Raw genomic sequence first — 27,574 nt, forward strand, 5'->3', positions numbered from 1 at the left:
TATTTTATATTTGGTATAAAAATACATTTTATATTTCTAATTTAATCTATCTCTATTATTTTTTCAAAGAGCAAACATATCTCTTTTCCTTTTATTTTTTAGTTACTATAAATAAAAGTAGAGGTGCTTAAGTTAAGGAAAAAAATCAGTTCATTCCAGTGCAGCAGTCCCCACCCTGGGGCTGGAGGGGTTACCGATGGTGAGTCCGAGGTGTAATGGGTTGAATTGTGGCTTCCAAAAAAGACAAAAGGTAAGCTCAAAACAGGGCGGAAGCATGCCTGAGACAAATTTTAAAAGCCATAAACAACAAGCATAACACACACAAGAGAAAGGGCCTTTCCTTTATTTTTTTCACAAATTAAGTCAGAGGCTAAAAGCACTCTCATGCCAACGTGAAGCTGGCTACTGTACCAAGAATGTTATAGTCATTCAGTCTCACAGAAGAATATACACTCAATGATTCCATTTCTGTGAAGTCCAAGAATAGCCCAAACTGACCCATAGTCATGAAATATTGTTGCAGATGAGAATCCACAGAACTTAGAACCTGTCTAGACACTGCGGACTTGTGGGAGGCCTATCTGACAGCCCTTTGAGGCCTTTGCAGCTACGTGCCCTCTCCCCTCCTCTCTGCAGACACGAGGCTGCAGTGAGAGCTGCTACTGCTCGTGAGTCAGCACCGAGCAGGAAAGGTTAAAAATACACCCAATAAACAGTGTTCCTCAGTTATCCAGATAAATAAGCACATATGCGAGAAAATAAATGCAGACTAAAGGCCTGTTTAAGGTCTTGCATAAATTAAGGAATTCTGATGTGACATCACTCCTGGAGAGAAGAAAACATCTTTACAAGAAGCAGCAGGAAACAGGCCCAAGGTCTGCGCCTCTCCTTTTCAGCACCTCTTCTAGCCTCAGTACCAAAGCCTTTCCAACCTAGGCACCAGCTCTCTCTGGCATCCTGGAGGCTGCCTCACTGAACTCTTCCAATCTGAGCAGTAGACCATGTCCTGAAGAGTTTCTTTCCTTCTACTTTCCGTCAAAACTTCCCTATCCTGCACCTATGCTTTCTAGAACTTATTCTATCCTAAGTGGCTTCCAGTTAGTTGTCATCACTCCAATCCTTTCAGATAAATTTCATTAGGGATTTTTTGAAGATATAAAAAGTGATTCTAATGGTAGATATTTTAGGCACTGTGACAACCAGTAAGAAAAATGTGTTTAAATTATCTTTTTATTAGTGCCTTTAAAATTAAACTATTTATGACACATCCTAGTTATACTTGCCTTATGAGAACTTAGTGGCACATCTTATTCAGTGACTCTTATCAAAGGTTATTCCAAGAGCTCCTCCTTTTCTTTGTGACTTGTTATCATGCTTCTGAGTTTATCTTAATGCATTTAGTTTGTTAAACTTAAGAAGGTAGCTGAATTTGTAGCTAATGATTCCTAAATGAAAACCACTTTCATTCATTCATTCAATTAGCATAAATGGAACATAATGCCCAGTGGAGGAGATATAGTGTACAAATGGTATTGCAATACAACTTAATATGTTCTGTAATAAAGGAAAAAGGCTCTGTGAGCACAGAGAAGGGGACTACTACCTATGGAATACAGAAGAGGCTACAGAAAGAAGCAAATATTTGCTCTCTGGAGTAACAATTAGGGAGGTTGCTGGGAAAGGAATATCCTAAGATTAATGGCACAAATACAGGCATGGAGTTGTGAAAGTCTGTGCTTGTTTAGGTCTGCAAAATCTATGTGGCTAGAATATGGATAGATGTAGATGGCATTGGAAGAGAGGACAAATAAAGGATGGTGGGGACACAGAAGAAGGGATTTTGTATGCCATTGTAAGCAATGTAATCTTTATTTAATGAAAAACAGGAAACCAAGAGTGGTATTGCCAGATGTATATTTTGGATGGAAAACCTATAGCAGAATATGGAGTATAACTTCTGTTCACCAAGATACAGATGTTCTCAAGGTAGCAAGCAAGTAGTATTCCTCGAAACACCTTTATTTCCGTGGCCTTGAGCCTGTGGCATATGGCTCAAAAGACAGCTTTTCCAGGTGATACCCACTTTCCACGTGATCCAGGACACGGCCATGTAGATTTCCTCTAGTCTGAGGAAGGCAAAGAAGTAGAGGAAGTCGAGGAATTGTGAAGTTAGGGTGCGTGGAACTGCAGAGGACAGTGAATGGCAAGAGTGGATGGAAGAAGGTTCTGTGCATGGGAAAGACCTTAGAGTTCAGTTCTTGTAGAGACAAGGGTGGAGCAGGGGGCAGAATACGGCAAGAATTTCAAAGAGAGAAGGCCTGTGTCTCCATGTAGAAGCATAATTACCCAAAGAACACTGACTTCAAACTACTTAGGTTGTGAGGCAGTTAGTAACTTGACTTTTACCAATAAGGAAATGCAAACTTTGGATACCAGACAGCTTTTCATTAAAAAGAAGAGGGAATAGAAAGCCCAGAGATAAACCCCCACACATATGGTCACCTTATTTTTGATAAAGGAGGCAAGAATATACAACGGAGCAAAGACACCCTCTTCAATAAGTGGTGCTGGCAAAACTGGACAGCTGCATGTAAAAGAATGAAATTAGAACACTCCTTAACACCATACACAAAAATAAACTCAAAATGGATTAAAGACCTAAATGTAAGACCAGACACTATAAAACTCTTAGAGGAAAACAGGCACAGCACTCTATGACATAAATCACAGCAAGATCCTTTTTGACTCACCTCCTAGAGAAATGGAAATAAAAACAAAAATAAACAAATGGGACCTAATGAAACTTAAAAGCTTTTGCACAGCAAAGGAAACTATAAACAAGACGAAAAGACAACCCTCGGAATGGGAGAAAATATTTGCAAATGAAGCAACTGACAAAGGATTAATCTCCAAAATTTACAAGCAGCTCATGCAGTTCAATAACAAAAAAAAAACAACCGAATCCAAAAATGGGCAGAAGACCTAAACAGACATTTCTCCAAAGAAGATATACAGACTGCCAACAAACACATGAAAGAATGCTCAACATCACTAATTATTAGAGAAATGCAAATCAAAACTACAATGAGGTATCACCTCACACCGGTCAGAATGGCCATCATCAAAAAATCTACAAACAATAAATTCCTGAGAGGGTGTGGAGAAAAGGGAACCCTCTTGCACTGTTGGTGGGAATGTAAATTGATACAGCCACTGTGGAGAACAGTATGGAGGTTCCTTCAAAGACTACAAATAGAACTACCATATGACCCAGCAATCCCACTACTGGGCATATACCCTGAGAAAACCATAATTCAAAAAGAGTCATGTACCACAATGTTCATCACAGCAGTATTTACAACAGCCAGGACATGAAAGCAACCTAAGTGTCCATCGACAGATGAATGGATAAAGAAGATGTGGCACATATATACAATGGAATATTACTCAGCCATAAAAGGAAACGAAATTGAGTTATTTGTAGTGAGGTGGATGAACCTAGAGACTGTCCTACAGAGTGAAGTAAGTCAGAAAGAGAAAAACAAATACCATATGCTAACACATATATGTGGAATCTTAAAAAAAAAAAAAATGGTTCTGAAGAACCTAGGGGCAGGACAGGAATAAAGACGCAGACGTAGAGAGTGGACTTGAGGACACGGGGAGGGGGAAGGGTAAGCTGGGACAAAGTGAGAGAGTGGCATGGACTTACATATACTACCAAATGTAAAATAGCTAGTGGGAAGCAGCCACATAGCACGGGGAGATCAGCTCGGTGCTTTGTGACCACCTAGAGGGGTGGGATAGGGAGGGTGGGAGGGAGATGCGACAGGGAGGAGATATGGGGATATTGTATATGTATAGCTGATTCACTTTGGTAGAAAGCAGAAACTAACACAACAATGTAAAGCAATTATACTCCAATAAAGATGTTAAAAAAAAAGGGGGGGACATTCTTTGAAAATGTTGACAATTTAGAGTAATTCCACCTTTGACGTGTTTAAACTATGTCATCTTGGCCAAGTCACTGGACTTCCTAAGTATCTCCATTCAGGAAAATAGATAATCAGGTATGCAATAAACAGTGACAGTTACACGTACAGATTCATTTTTTATTATCGATGATGGTTATGTGTTAAACAGAGCACTGCAGAACAGGAAAGTGAATAGGAGGAGGATTAAAAATATATTGAGAAATCCACTGGTTAATGCTTACTGACAAATTCTTGAAGAGCTTTTATGGTAACCTACAGTTAAACTTAGATTTTTATTTTCAGCCCTTTATTTGGAACTGAGTAATATGAATGTCTCCTCTCCCAGAGGAGTGAAGCAGTGGGTGACTCAGACTGAATCGGGCTGGTAAAGCAGTTCCCTTATCATAGCAGTTTGATGTTTATGTTAATTTGCCATCGAGAGAGAATTTATAAAGATCAGGTGTAATCACCTAATGCTCATTTTAAACAGAAGGAAAAAGGATTTTGCATCAATCCTGAAGGAGTAAGCGTAGGAGAAATAATTATACCACTCTAGTTGAAATAGTGCTTTCACATACATTTTTCCCATCCTGGGAGGGAGAGAAGGGGTTATTAACTCAGCGTTCCAGATGAGGAAGGAGATGGTCAGAATGAGCTGCTCGAGGTCATGCAGTTAGTAAGTAGCAGAGCAGTCCCTTTATGTCTACAAATGCCAAAATCTTTCCCCTATATTCCTCTGCCTCTCAAGAAATCCATGCTTCTTTCTGCCCAGGGCATTGAGAATTAGTACTGGCACTGGTGACTTCCCCACAGAGGGAGATGTGACTGACCAATTCCAAGCGTGGCTTGTGACTGTAGCTTGAATAATTACTTTTTTAGACTTTAAGTGTGGTTTATAGAACCTATTGTTTTATATGTTCTGCACACTTTCTTCAACAAATTGGAAAGACTTCAGACTCTGAACAGAGAGAGAGTTTTTTCCAGTGAATGGTGGATGCAAGAGTCTCAAGGGAAAGGATGACCAACAAAGCTCAGGTAGACAGATGGGCCTTGGCCAAGGGCTAGGGGCCGCCTTAGGACCAGGAAATAGCACACCAAACAAGCATTTTGTGTATTTTCTTCTCGGCTTTAAAAAAGCTTTTGTTTTTAATCATCTTATTATATATTGTGTCTTTTCACCATTTTTTTGCCTTTCTTCTCATAATACTGTACTTCAACTCTTTTTCTGTGCACTCTGTTGCATTTTGTTTCTTTATTGAGGTCTGGGGTTCTTACGATCCTCTGGTGTCTCTGAGGTCATTTTTCTGTATCTTGCCAGCTCCATGTAATGCCAATTCATAGACATCACATATGGTACGTCTCCATTTTGCTCTCAGAGCCCCAGTACTTAGAAACAAACCTCCAGACCCCATTAAGAGCCAGGCATTTATAGTGATTACAGTGAATGAGTTAGGAATCTTTTCATGCATTTTTTAATTCCTTTATTACAAAAGTAATCTATCCTCATTATTTAAAAAAAAGTCAACTAGCACCAAAAGATATAAGTTAAAAAGTAAAAACCCCCCTCTCCTTCCTGACCTCCTCAGCCGCCAAACTGGCTACCCAAAGGTAGATAGTCTTAATAGGCCACTGAGTGTGCGTCCAGACGTTCCTTTTTCATGTATATACAAACAGAATCATATTTTAATACTGTTTATGCAACTTTTTTTCATTTACAGTTTCTCTTAAATATGTTTTTACAGCAACAGAATCAGATCCATTTATTATTTTAAAGTTCACTGTTGTGCCTTTTGTAGGGATGTAACATGAATTACAGACTTAAACCGTTCCCTCTGGGTGGAGAATGTTTTCGTTGTTTTTCTGTTGCACACAATGCTTTAGTGAATATTCCTGGACATACATCTTTGCATATTTTGTATGCATGTATATGTGGAGCATTTTTCTAGAAATAGAATTCTTACTGCATTTTATTAGGTATTGGACACTTTCCTCACCCTTCCCGGTCTTGGTCTGAGCTGTGGTTCTCCCAGGTCCGTGTGTGGCTTGCTGCTGGGCTGTAAATGGTTATCAGCAGCTCTTAACTCTTGCTAAGTTAAAACCACCTGCAGAGCATTTTAAAAAAGCAAATTATTCAGGCTGTGCCCTGGAACTACTGAATCAAAGTTTTCAGAAGGGAAACCTGGGCTTTCACATGTGTTAACACCACCATAGGGGATTCTCATGTTGACGACTGTGATTTGGTTTCTGGTTTCCATTTTTTCCCATGATTATGGCTGTACTTTCTCTCTGACTCAGTGTTTCAAACTCTGGGATGTCACTCTTTCCTTTCACAATTTCTCTTCATGAATTATCCCAGTTTAGTTTTTTAGCATTCATTTCCCCATTTGTTAACTACATTCTTTTATCTTTACTTATAACTTTCATTTCTTTTTATTAGATTATTTTTACCCTATAAACAACATTATTCAATTTAAGCCCTCCTTGTTTATTACCATGGATAAGCTGGTCAGAGTCCTAGGGCACCAGGCATTCGACAACATTCAGCCTCCATCAAAGATCACTGTCCTTACCTGATTACTCTATCTTTTCTACGTAAAGGCAGACAGTAACACATAGTGGTAACTTGGGCTCCAGACTCAGGCTCAGTTTAAACCCCAGCTCTGCCACTTACTGGCTGTGTGACCTTGTACAAATTCCTTAACTTTTCTGTGCCTCAGGTTTCCCACAGATAAAGTGGGGATACTAATGCCTGTCTGAAAGGATTGTTGTAAGGAACAAGTAAGTTGTTCGGTGTAAGACACTTTAAGGTAACTGGAGTATCGCAGGCACTCATTAGATGCTGTTATTATTGTCCAGCTCCCTCCTAAAAGATGACAGACAGACCTCTGAGTGGCTTCCCTCTCGGGTGCAGGTTTCCTCTTTCTTTGACTTCTTCATCTGGTTATACATTGCCATCTGCTTTCCATCTTCCAGAATTTTGTTGATAGCTATCATCTGTTGTCATTTTTACTCATACTCTCTTTGGCCTTCAGAGTTTTACAGTCATTAACTAGAGTTTCCAGAAGTAACAGACATAAACATGTTCAATCTGCCAGGTTGAACATGAAAGTCTTCATTCTTTGTTAGTCACAATTTAAACATAGATATAAATACTTGAAAAGATCCAAATTATTTCTCCCAGTGCACTGTGACCATATCATGTTTTTCTTATTGTTTAAAAATATTACAACCAAAAAAGTCTTAGTAGCATCTAGTCATGAGCCATGTGCAGTAATCTCAGAATTATGAACTTGATGATGAGTTAGACTCCACTGGAGAAGGCAGCCTCGGTAGATTTCTTTTCATCTTTTAAAAATGTCTTCTTTAAAATTATTTTTCACATTATTCTTTCTCTAAATGCATGCCCTGGGTATTTAATGGCTTTTTGTTCTATACTCTTCTTATATCATTTGATTTGAACACAGGTAGATAATAGCATTTTTGATGATTTCAAAGTAGGGTCTCCTTTGGTGGTAGATAGCTTCTAAGGTGGCCCCAACGATCCCTGCCTCCTGGTATTCACAGCCTGTTCAATCCCCTCCCTTTGACCACCCTGTTTGTAATTAATAAAACACATCAACATTGAGAGCATGTCACTTCCGCAATGAGGTTACAGAAGATTATAACTTCCATCTTGCTAGCAGACTGTCTTTTGGGCTTTGATGAAGAAAGTTGTTGTGTTGAGAGGTCCCCATGGCAAGGAACTGAGAGTGGCCTTCAGCCAACAACCCACAAAGACTCAGGCCCTCAGTTTCCTCATCCTTCAAGGAACCAAATCCTGTCAACAACCACATGAGCTTGGAAGTGTATCCTTTCCCAGCTGACCTTCAGATGAGACCCCAGCCCTGAGCAGTACTTTTGTTGAAATCTCGGGAGAGACCCTGAGACTGGCAAAGCCTAGATTGCTGACCCACACATACCATGAGATAATAGATGCGGTTTTTTGTTGTTGTTGTTGTTGTTTTGCGGTACATGGGCCTCTCACTGCTGGGGCCCCTCCCGTTGCGGAGCACAGGCTCCAGACGTGCAGGCTCAGCGGCCACGGCTCATGGGCCCAGCTGCTCCGCAGCATGTGGGATCCTCCTGGACTGGGGCACGAACCTGTGTCCCCTCCATCGGCAGGCGGACTCTCAACCACTGCGCCACCAGGGAAGCCCCAGTAATAAGTTTTAGACTATGGTTGTGGAAAGTCTTAATCACAACCATAGACCCCTTCATGTGTATAGTAATTTGTATTAAGTATTTTTCTATTTTTTGTAGTTTGAATCCAACTTCAGATATTTAGTTAAACATTTACAGGACATGCATTTTCACCCTAAATAAATTTCCTGTGGATGGAACCATATGTCTTGCCAAATATAGAAAAATAATTTAGAATACATTCAAGGACTTTGAATCTACTTATTTTTAAAGCAAATCACATATAAAAGTGCTTTAATATACTTAGTCCTGCCTAAATGATTCATTTCCAGCCTCCTAGTTCAAAAGATAGCAAACCTGGGTAGATTAAGTACTAGGTTTTAACACTAGATATTTCCAAGTGTTACTTTTGTGGACTGTCCTCCATCAAGATGAGATATAAGCTTCATTCTCCCTTGTTCAATAAGGAGTGTTGGGAGCACAGTAAACTTGAGAGGGATGAGTGGGCCTGGAAAATATTTGACTAGCAGGACTTTTCCTTGTATGGAGCAGAAGGAAATTGTAGATGCGGTAGAGAAAGTCCTTAAAGCCCCAGGAGTCCCTCAAATCCTTATCAAAGGGCAGCTTCATCAACAAACGTCTCACCACCGGCATCTGTCCCCGTGCTTCCGTTACCCAGGAATCTTTTTTTATAAATAAAACTGTTCACACACACCAACAGAAACCCCAACGCATGTAACACCTTCTTCACCTATAAAAATGGTTTAATTCACAGCCAGTTTCACTGAACTGAAGCAAATAACACTTGATGAGTGAATTAGGAAAGTAGAACTGCTGTGTCCAACACTATTAGGAAACTTGCTCAGATCCTTAAAATATCAGGCCTAAAACAGGAGCTTCACATCGTTCAGTGTCAGAGCTTCGGGTAAAGTACCAGACTGTGCTGACTGCTGACGGTTCCACCTTCTAAGCATTATTCTTCCAGAAGCACCAGGCCTTGTACCTTCTGAGCAAACATAGCAGAGGTCAATTTTCTACCTCTGGTGTTGTGTCTATATTTGCAGAGGAAAATTATTTTAAAATTTTCTTCTATTTTGTACATATTTGAAAAGACTAATAGCCTTTTCTCTATGATTCTCTTTTCTTCCTCATTCATTGTGTTCAGTATCCAAAAGGTATAAGCAATCAAGCTGACTTCAAAACTAGCTTAAAAAGTCACATTTGATGAAATGGGTGGATAATCTGTGCACACTTGTTTGGAATGAGGGGAATGCTCGGAAGGGTATTTCCAAAACAGCAATACTTTTAAAAATCACAGTGCCTAGAGCATCCCACCACTAAGATCAGCTGCTTGAATTTTGTAAGCAACTGAAGAAACTTCCAGTGTTGTAGAGCCAAGTTGTTAAAATGCCCATAGGGGCACATCCACCTTAGACCTTCACACTGAAGGCTTCCTCTCAACGAGATTGGGGGAAACAAACCTCTAGGCAGCGTATAGTGAGTTCCCAAGAGGCAATATTAAAGGTGAAAGAAAACCGGTGGTTTTGCTGTGACACGTTTTCTCTTGCTGGCCCCGAATGTCTCTTTTTCTCTCACCCCACCCTCCTAACCCTAACAGTTTATACACTGTGCTTATTCGCCCAGCAGTTGTGCATGTTCTTTGGTCCTTAGATGGTTCACTTATATCCTGCTTCTCACACATTAAATAAAATATCTTTATATCTATCATTAGCCTCTAGTATTGGAAAGAAAACGGGAAAAGTTTTCCCTTGAAATATGTACTTTGAAAATACACCTTAGGCAATTCTTCCAGTAAAGGAATTTTTTTTTATGGGTTTCCTATTTTGATAATGGCAATGGTTTCCTATTTTGATAATAGGCAAGTCAGTGAACCCCATTAAAATTAAGTCTCTGTCTTTAAAATGGGTTAATAAAGTATATCTTGGACCTTAAATATAAGGTAACGTGTCTAGCACAATGATCAGTGGGTGGGCATGAGCAGCTATTGTTGTCATTTGTACAGAAAAATGACAGCTATTAGTATTAGCTGCATCATTCATAAATCTTCTGCTCAGTGGCTTAGTTTTTCTTCATTTCTTCTCCTACCAAGGTCTGTTATGAAATTTGTTATTAACTTGGGATTTGGCAGGAGGTATTTATTTTACAATAATTTGTTATACATTTATATACATGATATTTAACAAGAAAAGGTTAAATATAGGGATGTGAAAAACATTGAAGCCTCTTAGCCTTGTTTTTTTTTTCCTCATTACAGATTATATTAACTAATACAAAGCTAGATCTGAATGGGATGTCTTAACAGGAAACTTACACTCAATATATCCAAAAATGAACTTACTATCTTTTCTCCTTCTTCACTTCCTCCCTCCTCTCTCCCTCCCTTCTTTTTTAATCTCATTCCTTCCACATTGGGTTACCTCCTATTACAACATACAGCACTAGAGAATAGGCATGCAATCATGAATAAGGCAGTTACAACCTCTGCCCTCATGTCTTACATGCTAGTAAGACACATTCAACAAAAGAATTACAGAACTAATTATATCAAAATAGATTTGATGAGTATGATGAAAGAAAGCTCAGAATCCAATACAAGTAAATGCCGTGCAAGCGAGATGGAAACCTGACTTGGTCTGGAGGTGCTGGGGAGCATCGTGGATGCCAACCCTGACCTGAGACGTGAAGGACTAGGTGGGAATGGGGAGAGTTTTAAGCAGAGGTAACATAATTTTTTCAACTTATGCATCTTTTTCTTTTATCTGTTTCTTTTCAAACACAATCATCCTCCCAGTCATCCAGGCTTAAAATCTTTACATTATCTTTGACACTTTATTCTCTTTTGCCTCAACAAATAATCAGTTGCTCAGTTTTCTTGATTTAGCACCATCTTTTCCTCTATTCCCATGCGTGACTAAATTCCCACTCTCACTGTATTTGTTACATTTTTCTTTACCTTTTTCCTATCGCTTTATTTTTTCTTTCATTCAACAAATATTTCTGAACATTTCCTGTGTGCCAGGACTCTGCTGGCGCCAGTGTTACAGAAGTGAACGTGATAAGCATGGCTGTCACAGCGCCTACAATCCAACATGGTGCCATGGGTCCAATGCTGCCGTAAAGCAGGGACAGTGTCCTAAACCACGGGCAAAGCTTCGTCCTCCTAGAGGAAGGGATATTCAGGCTGAGGCCTGCAGGTGAACAGGAATAAGCCAGGTACAGGTGAGACTGTGGGGCTGTGTAAGGAACGTCCAGTGAGAAGGGACAGCATATGCAAGGATTCGAGGGCTTGGGTGGAGGAAAAGCAATGATGTAATAAAGGCAAGCTGCGGACAACCAGCTCGAATAATTTTGACTTTTTCATGGGAGCCAGTGAAAGGTTCTAGGCAGGAGAGTGAGGTGTCAGAAACATCACCCTAGCTGCCGTTTGGGAGCTGGAGGAAAGAGGAATGGTGGAATAAGATATAAGGAGAGGGAAAAGGCTGGTGGGAAAGATGATGGATTGGGATTGTTTTTCTTTTTTCCAACTGGTCTTTTCACCTTCACTCTCTTCTCCTTCCATGGGCAACCAGTCTTCTTGCATGCTGCTACCAGAGTAACTTTCTGGAACGCGCTTCTGATCTCAACGCAGAGTTTAATGGCATGTCTGCCCTTGGAACAAAATCTGAATTCCTCACCCTGTTATTCACAGTTTACAGTGAACTGGCCGCGTCTCTGCCTTGAAGCTTGATATTCTACACTCCCCTGGATGTCTTCCCACTGTGTCTGTCTGTATACTCTACACTCTGAAGCATCCCCACAACCATGGCTCTGTCTCAGGCCCCCGTCCTCTTTCCTCTTTGCTTCCATACTTAAACGCGCTCCTCCTTCATGCGCTCTCAGATGTCCAGCCTCCCGGGATAGCTTTGCTTGTTTCCACTGAGAGAAATTTCCCTTTTCTCTGAATCCTCAATATGATGCAGTCCATGGTATTATGGTGTTTGTCATCTCCCCACGTGGTGGAACTATTTGGAGAGGCAAGCCAGTGCAGCTCTTAGGAGCATGAACTCTGGAACCAAACCACCCGGATTCAGATCCTGGCTCTGACACTTCCTAGCTGTGTGGCCCTGAGCATATCACTTAAATTCTCTGTGCCTCATTTCTCTTCTATAAAATAAAAGTCCCTACTCCATAAGGTATTGTGAGGATTAAATGTGCAAATAATGCAAAAATGTATAATTTAGTATCTAGCAATAATGCTGGATAAATATGTGGTAAGATCATGCCAGTATTTTTATCATTTACATGTAACATCCACTCTTCTAAATGATAACTTGAGGACCTAATCTGCATCGGATTTACTTTTATGGCTTCTAAATCCCTATCTGCCTCACACAGAGTAAATAACTAGTGAACGTGTTAAGTTAGAGTCACAAAGACCAGTGAACCCTAATGGGACTTTTCAAATAGTTTATTTTGAAGAGAATATTGTATTTATTAAATTAACTAAAACAGATCATTGAGCAAATATTTTACATATAAATGTAAAGCACACAGGATTTTACATTTGATTCAGGGAGAGACCCCTACAGATAACTATAATATAAGGTAGAAAAAATATACAATAAAAGTGATTATAGGAATTCAAAAGGAGTGGCTAGAAGCATTAGTAAAGAATTCATTGAATTCATGAGATGCAATTATACTGCATTGCAGGGGTAACTTTTAGAATAAAGCATTCATAAATCAACTCTCATAATAATATTAGCCAATACTTACTGAATACTCACTGTAGCAGACACTATGTGTATCGCACTGAAACTTCAAAACAGTCCCATCTGCAAATATTATTGCTGTGTTCATTTTACAAATGGGAAGACTGAGGCATAGCAAAGCAGTGTCTGTCAAAGTCATACAACTAATAAAGAATAGAGCCAGGACTGGACCCAGGGAGACTGGATGCAGAGCCTGTATTCTCCGCCACCACCCTGCAAAATTGAGAGCTCTGCTTCACTATTTGCTGAACTGTTTCTAATATGTTTTATTAAGTTCACTGGAATTTCATTTTCTATTACTTTTTAAACTTATATCTCAGTTATTCTTTCATTTATTTCTGACCGACTCAATCTTTCACTTACAGTAACAAGTCCTCAGATTCTTTATCTGTGAAATAAAATTTTGAACCTGTATCAATAGTTCCCAAACAGTTCAAGAGCAATTCTTTCGTTCAAAATAAAACAATCATGCAGACGTCTATAGTATAGTTGTTCACTTTTGCTTATTCATTCTCTTAGTTGTTGCTTGTTGTGAAATAGAAAAGTTTGCAATAAGTCTCAGGCTTTTGCAGCCCCCAGGAATCCACTGTGCTGGGATAATCTCTAAAGCCATTTCTAGTGGAAATATTTGAGATTTTATATATTCTAGACGTTAGGTTCCTATCTCTCTAGTTTCTAATCTATCATTTCTCTCTGCCATGAGAAGGAGCACTTATGCTTCCCTAATCCCTTAATCTTATATCAAGTTTTCTCTTTTTCTTTCCCATAAGTTTTCCCTTCTTCCTTGAGCTCCAATTCCTTAGTAAACAGTACAGCTTACTTTGCAGAACTCATAATTACCACTGGGCCCTTGTGCATAGGAACTATGTCTAAAACATATGAACTAAAACTTAGAATACAAAGTTACAGAATTTTAACTTGTTTTGTGAAAATAGAAAATAAAAGAAAGGTTTTATATCAAGTTTTGGATGCAGTTTCCTGGCAGATTAAATTCTGAAATCAAATCTTTATCTCTGTCTTCAGCATAGACTTAGTGAATTAGAAAAGTAAGGACAAGTACTATATACACACAAAGGAACATTCTCTCCTGTCCACATCTATTTTTTACCTTCTTCTCATTTCTTGACACTTTTGTCCAGTCTTTTCCCTAGTCCTTGAGAATTTAATCATAATGGTCTTGTCAATGCTTAATTTAATACTTTGATATAGTAGAAATATTAGAGAGATGCCAGCATAGAGTTATAGGTAATGTCATGCTTGGTACTGCTGGAGAGTGGGGCTCCATTTGTCCGATATCAGCAAGAAAACGTCAGCGGGCTTCCCTGGTGGCGCAGTGGTTGAGAGTCCGCCTGCCGATGCAGGGGACGCGGGTTCGTGCCCCGGTCCGGGAAGATCCCACATGCCGCGGAGCAACTAGGCCCGTGAGCCATGGCCGCTGAGCCTGCGGGTCTGGAGCCTGTGCTCCGCAACGGGAGAGGCCACAGCAGTGAGAGGCCCACGTACCGCAAAAAAAAAACAAAAAAAAAAAAAAAAAAGAAAAAGAAAGAAAAAAGAAAGAAAAGAAAGAAAATGTCAGCACCTGCCCCATCTCCCCCCGCTATGCTTTCTGTTTCCCAGTATTCACGTCTTCGGGAGGAAAAACCAAAATAACACTGGAGATTTTAGGAGTGGGCATACTTTTCTGTTACAATGACCTTATGCTCAGCAGAATCAGCTCAGGCCAGCTGCTCCAGCAGAAGAGTGCAAGGCCACGTTTTTCAACGGCATTAATCCTTTAGCGGGTCCAAACCGTTTCCTATTCAATGAGGGCTTTGCTCAAAGCCACGCAGTAGCAGATGAGAGGTTGTGCATACCGTGCTTTCACAGGACTTTTGACCATCCCCCAGAGTTGGCCACTTGTTCCTTTGTGTCCCATGGAGCCTGCACAGATGTTTATCACAGCACCTATACTGCTTTGATGCAGTTTCTTCTTTCTTTACTTATTTATATACATTTAAATTTTTTATCTGTTTATTTTATTTTTAGCTGCATTGGGTCTTCGCTGCTGCGTGCAGGCTTTCTCTAGTTGCAGTGAGTGGGGGCTGCTCTTCGTTGCAGTGTGCGGGCTTCTTATTGCGGTGGCTTCTCTTGTGGAGCCACGAGTTCTAGGTGCACGGGCTTCAGTAGTTGTAGCACACGGGCTTCAGTGGTTGTGGTTCGCGGGCTCTAGAGTGCAGGCTCAGTTGCTGTGGTGCACAGGCTTAGTTGCTCTGTGGCACGTGGGATATTCCCGGACCAGGGCTTGAACCCGTGTCCCCTACATTGGCAGGTGGATTCTTAACTACTGCGCCACCAGGGAAGCCTCCAATTTCTTCTTTATATGGCTCTCTTCCCTTTCTTATTGGCCTTTGTACCCATAGCATCTAGTATATTGCCTGGCTCGTGATAAATGCTTAATTAATATTTGTTGAGTGAAAACTCTGGAGTGAGAAGTGAGGAGTTAGTGAAGTGATGGAGCCAAGTACGAAGTGAGGTAATAAACATGGAGTGATAGATGATGGGGGATGGGGTGCAGTACAGGATAATCCTCTTAGGATATTTCAGACAGGGGAAAGGTATGGCCGGAAGTGTGGAGCAGGGATAGGCACGGCTCCAGCTGAGAAAGGCAGTGGAAGCTCGCCTGGCTGGCCCACCTGCGGAAGTAAAGGAGAGTGAAGCTTGGACATACCAAAAATTTAGAGGCAATTGCTAGAAACTCCTGAAAGCTAGAATTAAAGACTTTAGATCTGACATGAAAGCAATAAGGAGACTTTATAGTTCTTTGTTTTGGACAAAGAATGATCAAAATAATGTTTTAGAGTTTTATTCAAATAAATATGTTCTCATGTCAAAATTCATAGTATTAAACATCAGACTGTGAAATACTGATTTTAATCTGTGGGTCATCAGCTGATCCTGAAGGTCTCTTTCTTTCTCTTCTCATCCTACAGGTTGTTATTTTGTACTTTGAGCCAAGCACATTTCGCTGTATTCTCCTAAGATGGGTCCGTCTTCTCGGTTTTGCTACTGTTTATGGAACTGTCACTCTCAAGCTTCACAGGTATATTATGTCTTATTAGTTTTCGTTCCCATGGGAGGATCAAAGCATTTGGCTTAGCATGTAATTGCAAGCTCAGTCAGCCACTTAAATGGTTAAATTTCAGAAATTTAGATAGGAAGATAATATATATTTTTTTATTTTCAAGACACTGTCTTTAGGATTCTCTAGGAAAGTCTTTAATACAATTGAATTTGAACAACATGCTTTAATGAATGTGCCATTGGTTATGGCAAGGTTAATTCTGAATAAAAAATAAATTTAGAATGAATGTGAAGCAGTATTTACTAGCTAAGAACAGGAAGAAATACAAGACAATACAGCTGCAATAATAATCCAAGTCCAGAGCTACCAAAGAATCCTGTATAGTAGAATTCAGCAATATGCTTAGCTAACAAAAGCTATTGTCCTCCATTCCTGAGTTCCATGCCCCAGGGTAGTCCCACTGATATTCTTTGGATGAATTGCCAAAAAAATAGTATTCTTGGTTTCCCTTCTTCACCAGTAGGCTCCAGTGATTATCAGCCGTATGAATTGGAGAACACTGTAAATTCCCTTATACTTCAGTTTCAAAATCACCTACTTCTAAAAAGTATATGATAAGTACTAGCAGGAAAGAGACAATAAAATAAATTACCTATCCAGAAAGGCTGGGAATAGCTGGAAATGATTCCAGGGCTTTCCCTTGCCTCCTCTTTCCAAGTTTTCTCAGCATAGTGGTGCCAAAGAGCATAGGAGTTAACGTATAAATCTCTCCTGCAGGATAACACTCTAGTTCTATAGAGAAACCTTTTACGCTGATCAGCTTTAAAGCTGATTTAATAGTCACAGTAAGCCATTCATATTTTCATGCTAATTTGACCGTATTTCTCAATAAATGTATCTTGATATGGCTCATAAAACAGTTTCTCTTAGATGCCATAATATGTGTTATATTTGTCTTTAAATGCCACCCCTTCACCCTTTCTTGAAATGTGATCATTATACTCTCCATTACACAAGCATCTCCATTTCTTTTACTATTTTTTTGTGCTTTTAATAACTGGGAATGCTCCAGATTATCTTTTTGGAACAAATGTAAATGTCTTTAACTCTCAAGATCCTTTCTTATATATGTCATATAGTACAAAGTTTATTGGGCTGGACTTCAGGAGGTCCAGTTTAAATCTCAGTTCAGCCTAGGAAATCATAGCCCTCTATTTACTACAGAAAGAAATGATTAGACTAATCTCTCATGGTCTTTCTGATGCTCACTTTATTCTTTCCACATCATAGCACACTTTGGTCTTGTGTCCTGTTCTTTAAGTACTTTCCGGTTTCCATTGCTTATATGATAACTATTTTTCAGCTGGTGCTCGCTAAAGGAAATGAGAAATCATTGACAGCCTATAATGGACAATGAGACTTCTGGAATTCCCAGAAGAATGGGTGGCCTCTTGAGACTTGAGAATGACCTCTCTCCCTATGAGTCTAGCCCTTAGCATCTGTTGGGTCCTCTATTATATGATACAGTTTGCTTATGTAATTATCTTCTTCATTTTTACCTAATTTACCTTCTCCTTGAAGTGAGGTCATTCACAAGTGAATCCCCAGCTCTTAGCACAATGAATGACACATGGCAGGTGCTTGATGCATAACAGTTGATAAGTGAATGAATGAATGAATGTCAGATGCAGACTTGGAAGCTGCTTCCCACAGTTCCCTCCACACATAAAGCGTTCCTATTTCCCTGACTCACTGTGTGCTCTCAAGTGCCTGAAACACATGACATTGCCATCTGTGAGAGGCTGTTTGTGGGACAAAAACACAGTATTAAATAACACTGAATCACAGAGTAAGAAAATTCCTTCCATTCAGGTTCTCTTTCCATCCCTCTGATTATTTCCAGGAGAAAAAATAGTTTGGAAATAGTAGGTCTTTAACACCTGCCGAACAGTTGCTAATTTTCCTTTACAACAAAGAGTTGTTGATCAAGCTTCAGGCTCAGAGCTTCCCACTGCAATACTCTCTAGATGAAATTTATTATCTTTATTTCACTGTATTTATTTTCATAGTTACATTCTATTTATGGATTACCTACCAGTTTTTCATTGAAAGTAGCAATATAAAGTTTTCTTTAAAATATTTTAAAGATTTTTTTTGATGTGGACCATTTTTAAAGTTTTGTCAAATCTGTTGCACCACCGCTTCTGCTCTATGTTTTGGTTTTTTGGCTGCAAGGCATGTGGGATTTTAGCTCCCTGGCCAGGGATCGAACCTGCCCCCCCTGCATTGGAAGGCGAAGTCCCAACCACTGGACCGCCAGGGAAGTCCCTTTAATATATTTTAAAGCAATAAATAGAAGTTGTTTTAAAGAAAGTATTAGTTGGTACACAGATACAGGCAGAAATCTTGAGGGTGGCATACAAATGATTGGGATTTGGGAAACTAGATTACTTCATCATTCTTTTCTTTATTTTAAAGACTGTAATTAAAACGATTTTCTCTCCGACTGTGTGTCTCTAGAAGTCATTGCAGTGAAGAATTACCTACTGAAGGCTTAAATCGAGTGGAAACTATTTCTAATTTAATACGCTGAATTATTCGTATCCTGTCTGAACCATATGTCTGTATATTATATTGTTTTTCCATATTGTTTAAATTTAACTGATTCCAATATTGTTTAAGTCTATAAACTGAAGAATCAACATCTCAGAGGAATGTGAGCAACCCGATGGAAGTGACTGGCTGAACCAGCTTTGTATTCCCCATCCTTAGTGCTGCATCTTGCCCATTTAATGTATTCAGATATTTGTTAAGTGAATGAATGGGTGGATGGTTATAGTGAATGGAGCTGCAGGGATGTCTTTGGTTGATATCTCTTATAGTCAAGCAACGTGTTGTCCTCAAGAAAGGACTCTGAAGATTTTGTAGTAACATGATAGAGAGGAAAGACATAAATCTTTACAAATCCAAATTTGAATTTCAGTTCCGCCACTAATAACTTATACAACCAAGAAGAAATTATTTTAGCTTCTGAGAATCACTTCTCATTTCACCTGTAGAGTTGCTGTAAATCTTAAACATGATTGAAATATTTGTAAAATATGTCAAGCAGGGGGTTTTGGTTGCAAACCACGGACACTGAGGATGGCTAAATTAAGCAAAAAAGGAATTCATTGGAAGGATATGGAGAAGGTCACAGACTTGAAGAGAAAGCTAAAGAACCAGGCTTTGTCGGACCTGACGCAAGGTAGCTTCAGGGATCAAGGTAGCCTGAGCTAAGGGATAAAGTCCCTTGAATGCTATTTTCTCATTTTTATAAGAACTTAATTTTTTATTTAAAATTTTTTTAAAAAAGTAATACCTCTCTAGGCAGAAAATTCTAAGGCAATTATCAGTACTGATAAAGTGACTGTTCTAGTCCCTTGAGAATAGGATAGGCAGGAAACACCTGAGTTCTTGTTTTATTTCAGCCATTTCCCTCAAGGCTTAGTAAAATTGTTTAACATTTCTTTTTCCCTTTCCTGATCTCTCACTGATCAATTTTAGTGTTTACAGAATTCCAGTAACTTTGAAAACTTGAAGAAAATATGAAAAAGGAATAGGATCTCAGTCTGTCACTAGAAATGATACTGTTAGCCTAGGACGGGAACTTGAGGGTTTCATTCACTTTTATCAAATCTCCCACCTTTTTCTTTAGTGGTCGCTCCCCACATTTGAGAGTCATACAGCCAAAGACTACCATACCAAGCCAAAGGAAAATTGCAAGTCTTTTGTTTATTAACAGTGCAATACAGAGGTGTAACAAGTTAGGGGAAGGTGGTAAAAGTGGTCCAGTCCTTCAGGGAGGAGTATTTTATCACTGACATTGTTTAGAATCACCAGCACATGGTGATGATACAAAGCAGGACAGCTTTGAGTTGTCATTTTTATTGCCTTAAATTCTCTACGGACACTATTACTTGCACCCAGGGCAGACAAGTCCCACCGCCCAACCTCACTGGCAGGCCATTCATGCAATGCAATTTATTTGAACCTAAAACCGTTTGTTTCTCTTTGGAGAAAGAAAGAAGGGAGAATGGGACAGGTTTTAGCTAGCTCAATATGGATCATAAGGAAAAATAGAGCTGAAATAGGCAAAAATGAAGAAGGTTCATTTATAAAAAGAGTTTCCTTCAGTAACCATAGATATGTTTGACTTAGTACATTAATGATGTAGGACAGATCTAAAAGAACATCTGGCACGTCCATGCATGTGTGGGTTCACAGAATACTTGCTATACGTTGGTTGGTTGGTCGGTTGGTTGGTTTTAAGAAACCTGGAAAGGCAATATCTCTAGGCTCAGAAAATCTGAGTATATTATCAGGAGGAAAAATGAGGAACTGTTTTAAATGAAAGGGGGTAGAGAGAGATTAAGAAACTTAATGCTAAAAGAACATTTTCCTATTCCCTGTAATATGATTTCTGAAAACAAATTGACTTTTCCTTTTTCTAAGGCTAATCAAGAAAAAACAAAAGACTTTTCTGTACTATATTTAAAACATATTTAAGCAGGCTGCAAAAAAACCTTCTTCTGGCTCTGGCCTAGGGATTTTCATTTCATGCATTATTCAGTACCGCTCGCTTTGGATACAGCGCAATTTGTAGCAGTTTTCTCTACTGCACTCATTAGCACCAAATATTTACACTTTGTGGGAGTGGATAGATAGATAGATAGTTTTGTTTCCTAGTAAATTTTTTTATTGAAGTATGGTTGATTTACAGTGTTGTATTAATTTCTGCTGTACAGCAAAGTGATTCAGTTATACATATACACATTCTTTTTTATACTCTTTCCCATTATGGTTTATCACAGGATATTGAATATAATTCCCTATGCTATACAGTAGGACCTTGCTGTTTATCCATTCTGTATATAATAGCTTACATCTGCTGACCCCTGCCTCCCACTCCACCCCTCCCCCTAGTAAATTTTGAAAGTGACTGGAAGATATTTATATTTATTTATTTTATGTATTCTTTTAAAGATATATAAAATACAGTAAGATACTTTAAATTTTTTAAAGGGCAAAAGGAAGAAAATCTTTTTATCCATTTTCCCAATGACTAATGATGTTGAGATTATTTTCAGCTGTTTATTGGTCATTTCTACATCACTTTAGAGAAATGTCTATTCAGGTCCTTTGGCCATTTTTTTTTTAAATAAATTTAAAAAAATTTATTTATTTTATTTTTGGCTGTGTTGGGTCTTCGTTTCTGCGCGAGGGCTTTCTCTAGTTGCGGCGAGCGGGGGCCACTCTTCATCGCGGTGCACGGGCCTCTCATTGTCAGGACTTCTCTTGTTGCGGAGCACAAGCTCCAGACGCGCAGGCTGAGTAGTTGTGGCTCACGGGCTTGGTTGCTCCGCGGCATGTGGGATCTTCCCAGACCAGGGCCCGAACCCGTGTCCCTGCATTTGCAGGCAGATTCTCAACCACTGCGCCACCAGGGAAGCCCCCTTTGGCCATTTTTTAATTGGGTGTTTTGTCTTTTTGTGTTGCATTGTATGAGTTCTTATATATTTTGGATCTGAGACCCTTATCTAATAAATTATTTGAAAATATTTTCTCCGATTCTGTGGGTTTTCTTTTTTACTTTATTGATAGTGTGCTTTGATGCACAAATTTTTTATTTTTATGCAGTTCAGTTTATCTGTTTTTTCTCTTGTTACATATGCCTTGGTATGATATTTAAGAAACCATTGCCTAATTTCAGATCAGGAAGATTTATTCCTCTGTTTTGTTCTAAGCATTTTATAGTTTTAGTTCTTACATTTGGGTTTTTGATTCATTTGGAATCAATTTTTGTATATTATGTGAGGTAGAGGTCTACATTCATTCTTCTGCATTTGGATATACACTCGTCCTTAGGACCATTTGTTTAAAAGATTTTTTTTTTGGCTGCACCGTGCGACTTGTGGGATCTTAGTTCCCCGACCAGGGATTGAACCCGGGGCCACGGCAGTGAAAGCACCGAGTCCTAACCACTGGACTGCCAGGGAACGCCCTTTTTTATTGAATAGATTTTTTTTTAAGATAATTTTTTCTTTATTTAATGATCTTGACAGTGTTGTCAAAAGTCAGTTGACTGGAGATGGAGAGGTTTATTTCTGGGTGATCAGTCTTATTCCGTTGTTCTATGTGTCTACCATTATGCTAGTACCACACTGTTTTGTTAAATTGACTTGAACCTGTAGGTCAATTTAGGGAATAATGCCATCTTAGCAATATTAAGTCTTTCAATCCATGAACACAGAATGTCTTTCCATTTCTTTAGATCTTTAAAAATTTCTTTCAGTGATGTTGTATAGATATCAGCATACACATCTTTTACCTCCTTGGTTAAATTTACCCCTAGGTATTTTTTTGATGCTATAGTAAATGGAGCTGTTTTGTCGATTCCATTTTCAGATAGCTCATCGCTAGTATATAAAAATAAAACTGATTTTTTAATGTTGAACTTGTATCTTACAACTTCACTGAATGTGGTTTTTAGCTCAGATTGTGTGTGTGTGTGTGTGTGTGTGTGTGTGTGTGTGTGTGTGTTCTTTAGGGTTTTCCATATATAAGATCATGTCATCTACTAACAGAGACAGTTTTACTTCTCCCATTCCAATATGGATGCATTTTATTTCTTTTTCTTGACCGATTGCTCTGGCTAGAACTTTTGGTACAATGATGGATAGAAGTGGTGAGAGCAGACATTCTTTCCTTATTTCTGATATCAGAAGAGATAATCCGCAAGTTCCTTCTAGCTCTATATTTGACTTGCAACAGTCCTGTAACCCTTCCTTCTTCCTTTATTTTTTCATCATTCTGCCTTATTCTGTCTACTTACAATCAGGTCAAAAGAAAGGAAGCTTAGTATGAGATATGAGAGCACAAGCAGGTCACTGAAATGGACAAAAGTACCCATATTTGGGAAGCTGAGTTGTGAGTTCTCCTTCTTATGAATAGCAATAACTTAAAATAGTCACAACAGTTTTACTGAACTTCATGTCTGATAAATGTTAACAATCTGTTTCTGCCTAGGTGATGCCAGTCCTTTTTAATATATAACTAACATCTACCCAGTGACCAAGAAGCAGCTTTAGGTTACTTCTGAAAATGAAATTTTGAGAAATTGTTGAAAAGCTTAATAAACATGAGGGCTTGTGACCATTTAAAGCAAACTGGGAGGGAGTAACTTCAGCCCTTTTCGTGTTGTTCACTCTTAAGGCTCTTTTGTCAAGAATTGAGTGGCTTTATATTTATAGAAGAAAATAATCACCTCCTACTTTTCATCAGAAGCATTTATTCTCTGGAGTTTCTAAGAAAGTAGTAAAATGTATAGAAATTCAAGTCTAATGGAGAACTTCAAGACTTTAGGATTATTCCGATTAAATTAATAGAACAGAAGACTAGATGGCTTGAGGATGTATATGTTTATTCCCGTTTAGTACACAAAAAAGATGCAGCTAAATCACAAACAGATGCAGATGTTCTGAAAATGGAAAACTTTCTGTTACTAGAGGCTTTAAATTTTGGTGTCAGCATAACAAAAACTCAAAAATTTATCTGACAGTTTAGAGCAGTCAGCCCATTAGAAAGACACCTGCACCAGTCTTAAGCCTTTTGGGGAAAAAAGCTCTCAAACTATAGCCTTCGTCCGAATTTACCTAACGGATTTGTTAAAATACAAATTTCTGAGCCCTAATCCCCAGAATTTCTGACATAGTAGTAGGTATGGATGGGACCCAAGAATTTGCATTTCTAACAAGTTTCCAGATGGTGTTGATGATAGCGGTTTGGGAACCACTAGCCCAGAGCAAGTGGCATCTCAAATGAGCATTGAAGAAATATGCAGGAATTAGCTAAATTAGGTGTTTGTATTGATGGAGGGAGGGGCAGTACAGGAAGCTGAGGGCAAAGGTTCAGATAGAGGACACCTGCATATAGTCCACAGGGACCCACAGGACCCTAGGAAGGGAAGAATAGTGAGAGATGAGCATGCTGAAGCAAGGAGGAACCAATTTTTAAAGGCATTTTACATCGTAAGGTAGCTAGGATTTGGGTGGAGAGCCACAGAAGGACTGTAAACAGGAGAGAAACATGATCAGAGTGCAGTTTAAGAAGATCATTGTGGCTTTAGCATATAGTGTGGACTGAAGGTGGGCCAGACCAATAAGGAGACTGGTTAGGAAATTACTGAGGACAGAGGTTGATGACCAGGAGCTATATAGTGGCAGTGAAAATGGAGAAAAATAGAAGGATTTGAAAGATATTTAAGAGGTAGAAATTAAGTTCTTAATCATGCATTTGGTGTCTGGAATGTAAATGAGAGAGAAGTATCAAAGTTCATTCCTAGGTTTCTGCTTTGAGCAATTAACTGGTACTGGTCATTGAGACAGGTAACACAGTGGGTTAGAGGAGAGAGGAGTGGAGAGAGTGACGATTTTATTTGGGGAACCTGTTGATGTCCCGTAGGTCACTGAGTATACAGATCTTGAGCTCAGGACAGTGATCTAAACCGAAGTTACAGATCTGGGACTCACCAGCATGTACATGATTAAAGCAGAATTGTGGATGGAATTTCCCAGGTATAATCCGTAGAGCAAGAATAGAAGGTGACTAAGTTTAGGAGATCCTTGAGGAACACTATTATTTAAGGGGAAGACTGAGGCAGAGGACTCTGACAGAGACTAAAAAGCTGCTGACAGAGGAGTAGGCAGAGAGTCAAGAGAACGTGACAAAACGGAAGCCAAGTGCCTCCACCACGCCAAAAGCTGGAGAGAGATCAAGTTAAATAAGGAGTAACAACATCAATTAGATATTTGAAGCAGATAATCGATAACCTAAGTACAAGTCCTTACTGTGGAGTTTTATGAGCTCAAACTAGAAATGTGGAATGTGAAAAAGTAGAGGCAGACATATAGTGACAGCCAATTTCTTTTTTTTTATCATTTCAACATGATTTCTATGATTTCTCTACTATTAATAATGAGAACTGAATATATACTTTAAATATACCTTTTTATATTAAATTCTGGAAAGTTTTTGCAGTCCTCTTGTATACATTACTGCTTTCCTTTAGAATAGTGAAACCTTCTGAACAGATGGTAGCTTAAAATTTTATCTGTGAAAAAAGTAGTAGGAAAAGTAATCGATATAAGATTGCATTTTTTCTACAGCTGTATTTCATATAAAAGCATGTCTAAGGATTTCATTTTTAGAACTTGGTTTCTAGGCAGTGAACCCTAGACTAACAAGAGCTCATTTTTTAAAGATATAGCAGAATTTTCTCATTTTATTTTAAGGCAATCCTAGAAAAATGCATCTTATTCCATTTTACAAAAACCAATATCCTGAAATGCTTAGATTGCCGCGCAGAGTTGTGTTATTGTATTTTCTAGTGTTTGAAAGCCAGTAAAAGCAGTAACAGGAGACTCATGAGGGCTCTGCTTTGGCTTTTCCTCTCTGGAAATGAGATTTGGGGATCTGTGACAATCTTGAGTTCTCAGATTTTACAATAAATACCCATGGGGTCATCTGGAAAGCATGAAAATTTCTGATAATTTAGAAGTTGGATTTCTTGATTAAAGGACTACCATACTGGGATCATATAGATTTCCTCTGCAAATGACAAACTCATCTGGTTAAGAAGTATTTTAAAGATAGTTATTTTAAAAATTCAATATTTCCTCTCATTGAGGTTTAGAGTTTCTATGTGAAAATCTTCAAGTATCAGAAAAATAAATGATTTCCCACATATTGGCCATGGAAAGAAAATATAAATCATAACTATTTTTCTCTGAAGCAATGGTTCTCAACCCAGTGAAACCCTTCGCAGTAACTTGAAAAATCCCTAGGAGTCCCTGTGGGTTGAAAAAAAACTTCCCTTCTTGCCAAACGTTTCCACCCACTGTCCCTCAAAGACAACGTACATTTCCCTGCTTTGTACTTTGTTATGTGATTCCCTTCAGCTAGAATGTCTCCTTATATCTTCTCCACTTGCCTCCATTTCTACCTACTGATATCCATCAAGACCCAGACCAAATAGCACCTATTCTATTAGGTTCCTGGACTTACTAACTACACACAACAACATATAATATATGCTGTTTTATATGGTAGCTATTTACATAGCTTACATTGTAAGCTTACATTGTAAGCTTCTGGAAGACAGGAATCATATATTATGCCTTCCATGTTGCCTAGTATGATACCTCGCATATGGTTTTCACTACATAAACCTTTGTTCATTATAATTACATTTCAGATATTCAAATATAGTCAAGCTAGAATTTGGAACAATTCTTTCTTTTTCTTTTGGCCCTAGCCAAAATATAGAAGACCAGAAAAATGGTTCAGATTCCCTCTTTTGAGATCCTAATCATTCAAAATGTAGAATTCATCCAGGTACAACCAGAAACAATTACGTGCACATAGTGGCTACAGGTTTCTCCTACAAAAAATAAGATTGGCACCGGCAGAAATATTAGTTTTCCAAGAAATTTCTCTCATTCCTAGGATAGAGTTTTTGAATCTTGATCTGCTGATTTTAGTAGAAGCCTTCTTAATGGATTAGTGATTGGTCAATTAATGAATAAAGTTTTTTAAAGTAGAAAGGGGTTAAAGAAGTGTATAGATACTGTAATTTAAGACACAAATAATCACTCACCAATATTTTTGAAGTAAGTCCTCTTCTTTGACTGTGGATCTAATCGTTCTCTTTGTAGCATAAATCACTGCAATGTATTATCTATTGTTCATAGTTTTGGTTCTTTAAGTAGGAGTGAGAATCTAAAGAGTTTTTGTTTGTTATTTTGAGGTAATCTGAGTGTAGACTCCTTCTGGATTTTGGTTTGTTGACCACCGCAATATATTAAAATTTTCCTTACTTTCCCCTAAGTTAACAGTTCTTTTAGTGACTCACCTTTATGGAGTCCTTCCAAAGCATTCAAAATAGAATTTTGTACAAATGTCTCCTTTGCTTACACAGTCAATTTAGTTAACTTATATAAAATGATAACAAATACTCTTTTATCACTTACATGTGGAATCTAAAAAATAAAACAAACAAATGTATATAACAAAACAGAAACAGACTCACAGATACAGAGAACAAACTGGTGGTTACCAGTGGGGAACAGGAAGGGGGGAGGGGTAAGTTAGGGGCATGGGATAAGTGATACAGACTACTATGTATAAAATAGATAAGCAACAAGGATATATTGTGCAGCACAGGGAAATATAACCATTATTTTATAATAACTTTAAATGGAGTATGATCTATAAAATATTGAATCACTATGTTGTATGCCTGAAACTAATATAATATTACAAATCAACTATCAAGAAAAAAAGATGATAACAGTGGGCATAATCTGGGGACAAGTACAACTGATTCTTAACAAGTAGCAATTCAACTAGTTGGAGCAAAAGTGAGGCATACTGGAGAGAGGCATTGTGTTCGCTGCCAGTACTAGCATTCAGCATGACACGGGCCATACTCAGTATGTTTCACCCAGGGAATCTGGTGAACTACAGATCTTCCTTGACTTTCAGTGGAG

General features: G+C 38.6%; 1 protein-coding gene across 1 annotated transcript in view; it reads left to right on the forward strand.

Moving 5' to 3' along the window:
• GPR158 (G protein-coupled receptor 158) overlaps positions 1–27,574 on the forward strand; it is a gene marked incomplete at its 5' end in the record, with an annotated part of 324,229 nt that overhangs the window by 263,528 nt on the left and 33,127 nt on the right. Inside the window, one exon of the mRNA XM_079912544.1 lies at positions 15,895–16,004. Within this exon, the coding sequence (XP_079768670.1) occupies positions 15,895–16,004 (110 nt within the window). The remainder of the gene's footprint in view (positions 1–15,894; positions 16,005–27,574) is intronic.

This window comes from Stenella coeruleoalba (assembly GCF_951394435.1).
Source record: "Stenella coeruleoalba genome assembly, chromosome: 2".
Lineage (NCBI taxonomy): Eukaryota > Metazoa > Chordata > Mammalia > Artiodactyla > Delphinidae > Stenella > Stenella coeruleoalba.